This window comes from Anoplophora glabripennis, unplaced genomic scaffold (genome assembly GCF_000390285.2).
Source record: "Anoplophora glabripennis isolate ALB-LARVAE unplaced genomic scaffold, Agla_2.0 scaffold7, whole genome shotgun sequence".
Classification (NCBI taxonomy): Eukaryota; Metazoa; Arthropoda; class Insecta; order Coleoptera; family Cerambycidae; genus Anoplophora; species Anoplophora glabripennis.
Genome location: NW_019419456.1, coordinates 2,711,772 through 2,725,519, shown reverse-complemented (window position 1 = coordinate 2,725,519; position 13,748 = coordinate 2,711,772). Strand labels below are relative to the sequence as shown.

Below are 13,748 nucleotides of genomic sequence, written 5' to 3'. Positions count from 1 at the left end.
ATTTATTTGAATCCCGTGCCAAAGTTGTAATATAAAATTCCAGTTTTTTCATAAAAGAAGAGAATCATCATCAGATGAAAAATCTTCTTAAGTTGAGACAATTTCGTCTTTATCTGCAATCTTCCCATGTCTTACATCGTCCAGAGAAGGCGAAATTCATTTTACTCTACATTTTACAAAAACCTATACAAAAAGTTGTTAGGCACTTATAGGCAGCTGATTTTTTTTTTAGTTTACAGATAATAGTTTTGTCTTTTTTATCCAATAAGTTAAATGACAGAATTCTGCAGAATTATTAAACTTTTTTCCTCAAAACTAAATTATTATTTCATTTTATAACGTAAAATTCACATAAGTTTGGTAGCCAATTACTATTTTTTGTAAAAATAATGAGTACTTTAACCTACATATTCATAATCTACGTACATTTATGAGTTGATTCGATTTTGTTAGAGATAAATCGGGATATTACTCTAGCCAATCCAACAGTAAAAATTACGGAATTAAAAACTTTATTTTTTGACTTCTGGCCAGCTTTTTGGGATTCTGCCCCACTGTGCGACGTACTACTAGAATCTGGAGTTGAAGTGTCATTGTAAAGAATCCTGTTGGCTATTCCATTTTTGTTACTTAAACTGTCAGCAACATAACTTTCTGCAATTATGGCTGATTTCCACCCTCCATGTCTCTTGATTGCTAATACATCAACTCCTGCATTAGCCAGTAACGTTGCCGATGTTCTTCGGAATGAATGAACTGTATATGTCTCAGGATGTTCTAGTTTCAAAAACTGTCCAATATTATTAGGAATCATAGAAAGGGTATTCTTGCCGACTGGTGGATTGTAACATCTACCTGCTTGATAGCGCATAAAAAAAGTACACCAGTATTTTTGTTCTGGCACCATTCTTTGAAATTTCTATATGCTCGTCCGTAGCGCACTTTCGACTCCTCGGACAATAAAAATTCGCAGGCAGCATTTGCTAGAAACGGCAAAATCCAAACAACCAAGGCGACTTTGCAAAATTTCGAATAATATCACAATGAATTGATTAAGAAAAGTCAAAAAATGAAACCTAATATTTATTTCATGAGCCGTAAAGAACTGTGGGAGCAGATAAAATGTTATACACCACGCAGCAGTTAAGTATAATTTACCAGTCTCGGACCCTATTGCCAGCCCTCGCTCCGCTCGGGCGCAATATCGTCATCGACTGGTAAATAATACTTACCTCCTTTATGCTGTAAATAACTATTTTTCTAATTCCAGCCAAGTTGCTAATTTATTAAATTACCTAGCTCAAACCCCGATGTTTCAAGAAACGTTGGGGGTTCGGGAAAAGTGCATAAAATCATTCTTGCTTAAAATTAGTCATAGAATTCATATACGAAGTATTTTGGATACCTCTGTGACCACCATGTATACATACACCTTTAATACTAACCCTGGAATCATTAATAAACGTACTGAGGGTATTAAAAAATAATGTGAAATAAAATTATAGGTATATACTCCAAAGTTATTGATAATTTTATTAATCGACATTTTCCAAAACATAAAAAAAAATTGTTTTGAACAGGATATACAGAAATGTGTTTAGAATATATTTTTTGTTTAAGTTGGAAAGGTTGTAAAAAATTAGTGGTGTTACGAAAAAAACATGTACCTGATTAAAAAAAGATGAGATTTGACAACAATGTATCTCCCAAATGCGTATAAGCAGAAATTTATGATATGTGTTTCTAAAGGTCAAAGTCAGCCTGCTTATTAATATGACCCTCAGTCCATTACGCCCTGTGTAAAATGAACTGGTACCCTGTACACTACAACGGCTCCTGGAAAGTTTTATTTCTGACCCATCAAATAATGTTTCAAATCGCCATAGGCGTACATAAACATAAGCAACAAAATATTAATTCAGAAAAAAATGGTACGCCACTGATTTTGTCAAATTCTGAAAGTAAATCCTTAAAGTTACATTAAAAACGCAATTTTTGACTACTATATACTCTTCGTATAACTAGCACTTAAGAGACATAAAAAACTATACCCAAAAAAAATGTCCGCCCAAATTTGCTCCCCCCCCCCCTTCATTCCCCCAGCAACCGACAGTACTAAATCGGTTCTTCTTTCGGAGGGACCCAGAAGAATTTGTTCCGTGGACTTTTCGACGTTCCAAATTAGAGGGACCGCGTATCTCCTGGTTGTATCTGTATCTCCGACGTTGGTGCGCCGCGTGCTACAGCGACTAGCGGTTTCAGACCACACAGGGACCCCGCCAGGGCTGCCAACAAATCATTATCGACGACGTGACACGGAACCTGTTCCCGCGATTTTTCCGTCGGTGGTACGTTCGGATGAATATGTAGTGTGCCGGGGAAACAAATGACTGAGATGGCTGGGGCCAAGGCACCTTCCTTGAATCGGTCGCGCTGAGGAAAAATTCGTGGAAGGTGGAAGATACGAGGGCCGTCAAAAAGATGATCCGCTTTTAATTCGGTGGCGACGGCGACGTAGGCATTGTTTTCTGGTTGGATGACAACTGGCAGCTAATTTTACAAAATGGGCGGCAGGTAGTTTATTGATTTTTACACTTCTAAATTTTTCAGGCACTAAAATGTAAAACATCGAACTAAATAACAGAAATAATGTTAAGGACAGTAAAACAAGTGTTTTAAATTTAAAAAAATGATAATAGCTTCTAGAGATTCTAATCATAAACATATTTCTGCAGGAAGTGTTGCACATGTACATTATTGTTTTTTTTTTTCGTTTTTTTTTATTTTTTGATTTTGTATATTGGCTTTAAAAGGTTGGATAATTGGTTGACCCAATCGCGTCCAATCCTAGCTTGCTTTATATTTTTCCAAGAGCGATTGAAGAAGTATTATATTCGTCATAGTAGGCGAGGTAGCTGATCTTGTAAACAGTTGCTACTCAACTATATCAATATTGACAGTTTTATTAAAAAAGGCGTCTAATAATATTTCAAACTGGTTGTAGAACTTGTAGATTACAAATGTATTTTCAAGGAAGGTGAAAAATTGATTGATATCCTTATAAAAGACTTGTCGTACAACATATCAAATACTGCTGCCTTGCCAAGTGTACATTTTTTAAGTAAATTTACGAACTTGTTTCTTCTTCAGCATTTGCAACTCAACTGTCAGTATTGACAGTTTTATTAAAGAATTATTGTTATAATGTCTCAGCAAATTTTAGATTTTCAGAATCTGTGGCATCAGTTATACTGATACGAAAAATATTTTTACTAATTATCTCGAAAATGGTGCAAATTATCGAGATTACGAGTTTAATATTGTCTATATATTCAGATAATTGCCGTCATTAATGCTGGATAAACCTAATCTCTTTGATTTAATTTTTTAGTGCAACTTTTTTACACTGAAAAAGAGCAATTTTTTATTTAGAGAGTCTGACACAACTGTATGTGCTTCTTCTTCAGTGTCTTTTATTTTTTCTCTATTCATTCTTCTTTGTCACCCAAAGAATTAAAAGTTTCTTATTTAGACACATATAACTACTTTTCAGCGTCGTTTCTTCTTTTATATCTTCTACTCCCCCCTTTAGACTAGTTCATTCCTCTTCTGTACCTATCCTTCATTTTTCTTTTATGATGTTCCTTCTTCTGCTTCTTTTTGTCTTCTGATTCATTCTGATTCCTTCAGGAACAGAAAATTTTTTTATTGGACTCATGTGGTTCTGTTACTTCTAAATCTTTTCTTCTTTTTCTTCCTCTACTATGTCTCTGTCAGCAGATTTGATCCTTTTCTTCGCCAGATAAAGAAAATTTCTCATTTGGAAATTTAACATACAGTTATGCTTCTTCTTTTTCTTCTTCTGCTCATCTGTTGCCTTCTAATTCACTCTTCTTTATGAAAAAATTTCTTATCTGAAGACTATAACGTACAATTCTGTTTATTCTTCGACATACTGCTTTCTTTTCTCCCTCTGTTTCTTCATTATTTTTTGACTCAGTTTTCTTTGAGAGAAAAATTATAATAAAGTCTTAACTTTTCCTAAAGAGCCTCTTAAAGGACAGAAAAAAAGTGATGATAAATATCTTTCCTATGTTTTTCCCTAGATCTGGGGAAGCGAGGAGACGGCAACCGCGCGCCGGCGGCCGGTAACCGCGACGACTGTTTTAGCGGCTCGGGAACGAGCGAATCTCGGCCGATATCTGCTAATTAAGGACAGCGACAAGCCGCACTAAAACACGTCCTGTTTCTGTCGCGCGGTGATATCGGTCCAACCAGTCTTTTTGATATTGCGCCGCAATTAGGGCCTTTATCTTCGCTCTTAAACGATAATAATGTTAATGCGCCCAGTCGGTGACATTTATACACGGGACGTACCGCGAAAAACGCTAATTGAACAGACAGAGACGGGAGCTCCGATCGTTCGCAGAAGAGACTCCTCGTCATCCACTAAAAATGTCTCGAGATAAGACACGGTCTATTAGAAGATAATTTATTTATTTATTTAATTGGAAATACACTGTTGTAAAGAATAAAAGAATGAAAAATATTAATAGAAAAATTAATTTTTCAATTATAACCACTTAAACATCGATGGTCTCATGTAATTATTCAAAATGTAGAGGCTCACCATTTTCACCCTCGTCATTATGCTATACCTGAACCACTCCGATCAAACCACCCCTGCGCCCAGCGGTAGCTACCAAATATTTGTTATGCTTTGAATATTGTACGTCCTTATACACTGTTAAATTCTACATATTTTCCTAACATCTGTCCCTATTTTTTAAGTCAGTCTAACAGAAACTAATGTTTAAATTATGATTTGAAATTACTAAGGCAGCAACTACATATAGCAATGTCAGTGGATTATTATACTTCGTACAATGAATCTAAATGTTCTAAGTGCTTCACTAGCAATAGTTTCGATATGCGAGGAAGAACTTAGTTTCGAATCGAAGATAGCATTGAAATCAGGGAACTTAGCTGGTCTTTTAAGTTTATATCATTTAAATTGTAATTAAAGAAGATAATTCGCGAGTAGTGTTACACTATATTGCATTGAGTAGAGATTTTCTCCTTATGTTGAGAAAAGTAAAAATAGTGAGACATAAATTGTACAAAACTGTTAATCTGTAACAAAATATATGAATCCAACGTTGTGTTATTTCATCTGGACTCTGTTTGTAGTTCTGGAAGATTACTGCAACAGTCAGCACATCTACGACACCAATCTATACACACAGGTCTACACCTGTCTAGCCAATAGAACCTTTTTCTAACTTTATTCAATGTCTTGTTTACACCAAACTATTCTCCACTCATTCCACCATAAATTTCTCTTAGCACTTTGTTGAGTTTATTCCTTGGAACTACGATCTGCTTTCATACTTCTTTGCCATCTGGACTTTCTCATTGTCTCTTCACTAACCCATTTTCTAGGATGAATGAATCCCAGATTGCCCAATAACCTTTTGACGTCGATGATTTGTCCCATGGTCCTTCCAACTAATAATCGGCTTCAGACTATTATAATTTTGTTGGTCTTCGCTAAGGTTTCTAGTTCACAATTGCTGTTCTTTGGGACAAGTTTTCAAATGCTTTATTCTCTACCCGAATACAATGTGAACATCTTTCGAGACATGGTTTTTTGGTTACTGTATTTGTTTTACCATGATGTCATGCTCTTCTATGTTCAATGATGAAGTCATACTCTTGTAAGAATTGTAACCAACTAGCTATCTGGCCTTGTGGGTTCTTAAAAAGGAATAACCATTTCAAGGAGGCGAGATCTGTTCTCAAGATGAAACATTGTCCACAAATGTATTTATGAAAATATGTCACGGTTTTAATAACAGCTAATAATTCCTTCCTGGACACAGAATAGTTCTCTGATTTTGACAATGCCTTGCTGAAGTATGCTGTTGCTCTTCTTCTCCATCCTAGATTAGTGATAAGGTACCTCCAATTCCAGTGATGCTACTAGTATCCGCATTGACTAACAATTCCTCATCATGTCATGGATAAGTTAATATCGGTGGTAAACACAGAGCTTCTTTAAGTTTTTCAAATGACAGTTGACATTTTGGAACCCAATCGTGAGGTTTAGTGAGTTCTATGAAACCTCGAACTGATGTTTGTCCTTTGGAATGCCAGATTCGTAAAGTTCCAACATTCCTTGGATCAGTGCGTTTTCAAAAAGCAAAAGTAGAACTAGAAACGTCAAAGAAAGAAATAGAACATCATAAAGCAAATAAGTATGAATAAAATACATTTTCGCAATAATATTATTTTTATTCGCCTCTGGTCTATCAAGATTAAAAAAAATATATGTAAAATCAGACGCGTGGTCAATGATACCTCTCGTCCAGCTTGTCAAAACCTTAACCATTCTATCACGGCAGATAATCCCGCATCATCATCGAAACAAACAGCAAATTATCCGGCGTGTAAAGACATCACCTTCAGTGTGGGATCGTGCCCGTTTCGTCTCGAGCGAGAGTTGTAATTTTCGCGGGTTCCCATCGTCGGTATTGACAGGTGTTCGTTAATTTTCCGCTCATTTGCATAATTACGCTCACCGCCGCTCGGTTGGACGTCTTGCCATATTTACTTTGCTCGAGATTGATGAGCGTCTGTTGGTTTTCCAGAATTTTATGCATCCGTAATGAGCGCCCCGTACATATGTACCTGCCCAAACGGTCAAAGTTGGTTCCAAACGGATATACACTGAGAAAAAGCGTTCGTTTGTATGTGTTAAGATTATAATTGCTTCAAATCGTGAAATCATTGCATTTGTTCGGGCCCAAGTGCTTGAAACAATGTAAAAACGATGTCATCTCAGTTTAACTTTTGATGACAATACACGGACTGAACAGAATAAGAAAAAAGTGTCTTTATCTCGATTTTGTTCTTTACGAACGTTTTTAACAGTTCGACAACAATTAATAAACAGTAATTTAATAATAAATTAATAATTTATTTGTTGTTCCAGACGATACTGAACTCTATGCACAAGTACCAACCAAGGTTTCACCTGGTAAGGGCGAACGATATCCTGAAACTTCCGTATTCGACCTTCAGGACCTACGTCTTCAAGGAGACCGAGTTCATAGCCGTTACTGCCTACCAAAATGAAAAAGTGAGTATGCACGTCAGTTATTACTTGATAAAAGCTATTTAAATACTCAGTTACATCTTTATCTTTATTAATGCTGAATGATCATACTTTCTTCGGTTTAATTTTTGAACACCACTACACCGAAATCGAGAAATTTCTGATTTGGAGAGTCTGAAATGCAGTTCTTCTTTTTCTTTTTTTTTTCTTTTTTTTATTCAGCCCCTTTTATTCCTAATTCACTATTTGTCTTCAATCAGAGAACGGGATGTTACTTTATTTGGAGAGTGAATGGCACAAATACTGCTGCTACTCTTTTCTTCCCCTGCTACATCTATTTCTTCTAACTCATTTTTCTTCATTAAGATAACGAACAATTTCTTATTTGGAGAATCTGATAATGTTTCTTCTGCTTCTTTATCTTCTAATTTACTCTCTTTCTTTTAGACAACGAGAAATTTATTATCTGGAGTCGGACATACAGTTTTGCGTCTTTTTCTGCAATTTTTCTTTATTTTCTTCCTCTGCTTCTTCTTTGTTTTGTGATTCTAGACAACTGGGAAAGTATGACATGTAATTCTGCTTCTTAATTTTTTTTTGTGTTTTATCCACAGCGTCTTATTTGTACTCTAATTAATTTTTCTTCTTTCGGACAACCACTTATTCTTTAGAGAGTGTAACATCTTTCTTATTTTTTGCACGTCTTTGTCTTCAGAGTCATTCTTCTTCCAAAGTCATTTCGAGTCTTTAAAATCTCACGTCAATTCTGCTTCTTCCGACCCTTTTCTGCTTCTATTATGTCTTCAGATTCAATATACTTCATTCAGAGAAAAAGAAACATCTTATTTGGATAGTCTTCCTTCGTCTTCTATTTCATTCTTCTCCATTCATCCAAAGAATTGAAAAATTCTTATTTTGAGAGTATAATATACAGTTGTATTCCGTCATATTTTTCTTTTTTTTTTCTCTACAGAGTTCTGCTTCTGCCTTTGTGTATTGTCCTTTCCCCTTTGTGATTCTTTCTCTCTGATTGTTTTATTTAGAGAGTACGATGTACAATTCTGCTTCTTCTCCATTTTTCTTTTTCTTCTGCCCCTTTTAGTTTCTAATATATTCTTCTTAATTCAGAGAATGAGAAGGTTCTTGTTTAGAGTCTATTCTACTTTATATTTTTCTCCTTCTGATCCTTTAACTTTTAGTTCAACCTTCTTCTGTTAGAGAACGAGAAGTTTCTTACTTGAAGAGTCTTACACACAGTTTCAGTTCTTCCACATCTTTTTCTTTCTTGCTTATTCTGCTTCTTCAGATTAATCCTTCTTTCAGAAAACTATAAGGTTCTTATTTGGACTCTGAAACATAATAGTACGTTTTCTGCATTTTATCTTGTTTTTTTTTTAATTTCTGGTGCATCCTTTTTGTCAGAAAGCGATAAAGTTCTGATTTGGGCTCTGAAACACAGTAGTATTTTTTCACAATTTTTTCCTCTTCTGTTCTTTCTTTCATCCCTAATAATTCATCTTCCTCCTTTCAGAGAACGAGAAGTTTCTTATCTGGAGAATCTGACACATAGTTCTACTTCTTCTGCTCTTTTCTTCTTTTCCTGATTCTACTCCTTTATTTTCTTTCAGAGAACGAGAAATTTCATAATTTTTATATTATTTCATATTATTATTATTATTATTATTATTATTATTATTATTATTTCTTCTTCTGCATTTTTTCTTTTGCTTTTTCTTCTTCTGCTTCTTCCTATCTTTCAGTAAAATATAAGGTTTTTATATGGATAGTGTGACACATTGTTCTGTACTTCTGTATTCTGCATCTTTCTTCTTCTTTCAGAGCACAAGAAATTGTTTATTTTTAGTTCTGCTCCATTGTGTTCTGATTCATTCTGCTTCTCTTTATTATTCTTCTCTTTATTCTTCGTATCTCGATCCTTCTTCTCTTTACCCTTCTTATCTTTACCCTTCTTATCTTTATCCTTCTTCTCTTTACCATCCTCTCTTTATCATTATCTTTATATGTCTTCTCTTTGTCATTCTTCTCTTCATTTTCTTCTCTTTATTATGTTTCTCTTTATTAATTTTCTCCTTATTCATCTTTTAAGAACTGCAAACGGCGCGTTCGAGAAATTGGCGGAGGCGCCCGTCACAGCCGGTCGTCCGCGGCCCGCCTCGATTAAAATGCAAGCGACGCTCTTCAGAGACACTTGCGCTCTGGGCGCGGCCTCGTAATAGTCGAAAGTAACAGCCACAGCCGCCTTTTCAATAATTTATCAGCAACTGCATACTGCGGCCCGATAATTACCTTTTTCTGTGCCGGCGAACGGCCACCATTACCCCGGTCGCAATTCCAAATGAAGATTAATTGTCAAGGCGCTGTCGTCGCGTCGCCGCCGCCTATATATACGATTCGCGATTGTTCCGAGCGGGGCATCCTTACTTATATCTTTATTAAATTTGATTTATCTCGCGTCTTACGCAAAACCGGTGGTGACACGGAGGATAATCGGTCGGTATTACTGTTATTGCCGCTATATAAGCGAAAACACGGCCATTAGATTCCAGTTGTGTTTATTAAACGTTGCGAAGAGGATTCCGAAACAGTAGTTATCCGGTACAAATTACTGTAATTTATTGCTTGTGTACGGACTGCATGGGAAGTTCTAAAAATCGGCTTGAAAGTTGATAATGTCTGCGATGTATGTATGTAATAAATTATCGAGTCGTACTTGTGAAACGTACAGGGTGAGAAAACCCGCTCTCCAAGCTTCAATTGTAACTTAAACACTTTTCAGCAGTCCGAGGAGTAAAGTAGTGATATTTTAATCTTCATTTTCAGGGATTAAAGTTATTTTTCCCGGTGAGACCTTGATTGCTTAAAAAAATACAAATATCGTAGTTTTGGTTGATATAATGCTACAGGTTGAAAATAGAAAATATAACGTTTTCAGTTACACGAATTTTCAATCGTACATTGAAGAAATGTAATACAGAGCTGGGTTAATTTCAAACATTTTTTCTTATATGAACATAGGTCCGATTCGTTTTGGTTTAGAAGTTACAAGTATTTTAAAAAATATTATTTCATATTTCATTCAAAGTATCCTGATAAATGATGGTAGCATTGGTAGCTATAACAATAATTACCATTTGTGTCATTTTGTTTATTCATCTGATAGCGTTAAAGTGCTAAATAAAAATGAATTAATTTACATCTGAAGAATATGCAGATATTGTCGTTGTATACGGGAATGCCAGACAAGCAGTCCGAGATTTAGACCAGGGCGGATCTGTTTTGAGGTGGATGTGAGAGATGGCAAGCAATTTTTTTCTGGATTACCTTCAGTACAACTCACATAATAAAAGTGTAGATCCCTAGATCTGGGCGAGGTCCGGAACATTTTCAAAATTGTAAAAATGTTTAAAAAATTTAAAAAAATACCTTATATAATCTGAGTTTTTTACTTACATCTTGGAACCTATGCATTTTGGAAGAATATTGAAGAGGAAAAAAGTTTTATAATTGAATTTTGCACAATATACTGTAAGTTAAAAATGTTTAAATTTATTACCGATGTTGCAAAATAACAATAATAATTGATGAAAAAAAAGGCAAAATAATCAAGTTTTTTGGATAATTTTTTAAAATATTTTAATTGCTCCGAGGGCACTCTAATTTTGGTAAAAAAAACTTTAGGGTATAATAAAACAACACACACCAGATTTCATTAAAATCGGTTCGATAGTTTTCGCAAAATAATTTGAAAAAATTTTTTCGAATTTTCAAAATATTGCACAGCTTCAAATAAGGCATCTAGATACTTGAACATTTTTTCACATAGAAAAGACTGCTCAACCTTTCCAATGGTTTGATAAGGACGACCACAGTAAATTTTTAAAGTTAATACTCCCTTTTTTATTTTTAAACAATAAGATTATCAATTTGCAATTTATTGTTTTCTTAATTTTATCTGTATTTAACAAAAAATTAATTTCCAAATATTTTTTTTAATTTGTTTAAACAAAAAATATTTAAATAATTGTAATAGTTAATGTTAATAACTAAATACATTCATATTGGGAGTGTTGAAATATATACGTAAACAAAGTTTTTCATTGAAAAAATGCAATAGCATAGGGTTAAATATACAGTATATTCAATTCATAAATAATAAACTTTGTTTATAACAAATACATATGTGCAAATTAGACAGTTGGCATTATGATATTCGAATTTTGCATTTTTGCAATTTTGAAAATGTTCCGGATGAAAACTCTTCGAGTTCTGCTGCTCGCCGATTTCAAAAACATGGTTTCGGGAAAAACGCGTTTGACGTAAATTTCGGAAATCATAATACCTAATATAGACCATGTGGATTTTCCAGCAGTGTATAATAATGTTCTTTTGCTTGTGATGACATCTATGGTTCACCTTTGAAGTATTTACTCGATGATCGGTAAGTTATAGACGTTTTTACATGCATGAAATACAAAAATGCTGTATCGACGATAGAAGCGTAATCTACTATTTTTACGCTTCGGAATTGGTTCGGAAAAATTAATTTTACGGATATTTCTGAGTCTTTTTCATGCAAAAAAAGTTTTTGATTCTGAATCTAGGAATGTTTTAGCGTATTTTAAGCCAATAAAAAAAATTGAAAAAAATATTTTTCCCCGTAAGGCTTAATATTGTTCAAAATAAGTGATGAGAAAAACAAGTAATTGCTTGGTTAAATGATTATTTCTCGAATAAATGGATAGGTCAACATGGTCCAATAGCATGACCAATGGGTTCCCCAGATCTAAATCCTTTGAACTTGTATTTATGGGGACATATGAAGCAGCTGTTGAAATCACTATCCGTCAGCAAGATGTAGCTAACCAGATAAGAAATGATCCAAATCTCATCCGGCGAGTGACGAAACCTTTTTAGTTCGCCAGCGGCATTCTAGCCGAGGGTGGACATTTTGAACAATTTTTATAGTCTTAAGATTTGATAATATGGTTAAACTTTAACACAAATAATAATAATTGTTATATAGCAACCATCGTTTTTATTTATCAAACTACTTCGAAATATGAAATTATATTTTTTTAAATTCTTGTAACTTCTAAATAAAAACGAATCTACCATCTGTCAAAGTTTGTCATAGAGCTTGTAGAACACCCTGTATAACTTATAAGAAACGCCAAGGGCATAGAATACGAATGTTACAAATTTAACAAAATAAAATTATTGTAGTTAAATTAAATACAAGGAAGAAACCCTAAAGTGACTTATTTAATTAATTGTACCTAGACGCGATTTTAACTAATTCCAAAGTGTGAAGATGTTCCAAATTGGAGTTACTGTAATATTGAAAAACCATAAAATAACATCAAATAAGGAACGTGAATTAGCGGCACATTTATTCTACCTTCTCTACGTCTGTTCTTCTTCTGCTTCTTTAATTTCTAATATTCCTCCTCTCGAAGAAGTTTCTTACATGGAAAGTTTTACACGCAGATTTCCTTCTTCCGCATTTATCTTCTGCTTCCTTCTTCTTCATCTTCTGATTCTTCCTTTTTTTCAGAAAATGATAGTTTTTCTTTAAATTGCAACCGTTCTTCTTCTGCTGTATGTGTCTCTTCTTTCACTATATTTCGACCTTCTTCTTTCAGAAAACATGAATCTGTTTATTTGCAGTTCTGCTTTTTCTACGTTTTTTGCTCTATTGTGTTCTGATTCATTCCTTGTAAAATTTAACTCATAATTAAAAATACCTTAAAATTAATAAAAACGTTCATATATTCGCATTCTTATTGTCAGCAATTAAGAAAAAATAAACTATATTAATCGACAATAGGCGTTTTCGAAAATTCACTTACACTGCTCAGATCACTATCTTCATCTTTGTCATTCTTATGGTTTTAGAGAGAGAGGACGTAATATCTAGATCACTACTAGTTAATTTTCGTAAACCCCTAATATAAGTGGGTCAGGCATTTTTGCTTTCTTCCACGAAGCCGCCGAGAAAAAACGTCGTCTTGTACAAATATATTTTGGATGCAACAACGGGAATTGTATCTAGTACACGTTTTTTGTGTTCCACGAAGGGAATGCTAAAAATGCGGCGCGATGGCCAGCGTTGGTGAAACCGGCCGCCCAGTTCGGTAGTATCCATTTATTTATTAATTGTTCCCAGAATTAGGCAGAGATTTGTCAAAGACAAAGAGGCCGCACGGTGGAGAGCATCTCGTGTGATAATTAGAGAACGTAAAAATGCAGGGGCGGACCGGCAGACATGCAGAAAGACGAATTTAAAGAAAAATGCAGCAAATACTATGCATGGCCCACAGGGTGTGGTTATTATGTGTAGTGCCCATTAACACATGTGGAAAAACAGAAACAGAGGTCAAATATTTTTTGTAAATATTTCCTAACAATGAGATATTATGTTAACAATTTTTTTTATTTAAAAGTCTATAAAGATAATTTCTAAATTTTTGTTTATATAAATTTCTCTGAATTCAGTCGAGAAAAAGGTTAATTTTGCAATTTTGTAGCTCCAAGGATGAGAAATAACGTATTCTTTGCTTACGAATAAACACTGCTATTACACATTGTTTGGCTTGTACACCTCTAAAAT

The 13,748-nt window shown here is 34.3% G+C and overlaps 1 protein-coding gene across 3 annotated transcripts in view; it reads left to right on the top strand.

Annotated features, from left to right (window-relative positions):
- The window catches only part of LOC108904095 (optomotor-blind protein), a 188,748-nt gene that overhangs the window by 162,917 nt on the left and 12,083 nt on the right, over window positions 1-13,748 (top strand). For all 3 annotated transcript variants that reach the window (XM_023456886.1, XM_018706512.1, XM_018706511.1), the window contains one exon: window positions 6,995-7,141. In XM_023456886.1, coding sequence (XP_023312654.1) covers window positions 6,995-7,141 — 147 coding nt within the window. The remainder of the gene's footprint in view (window positions 1-6,994; window positions 7,142-13,748) is intronic.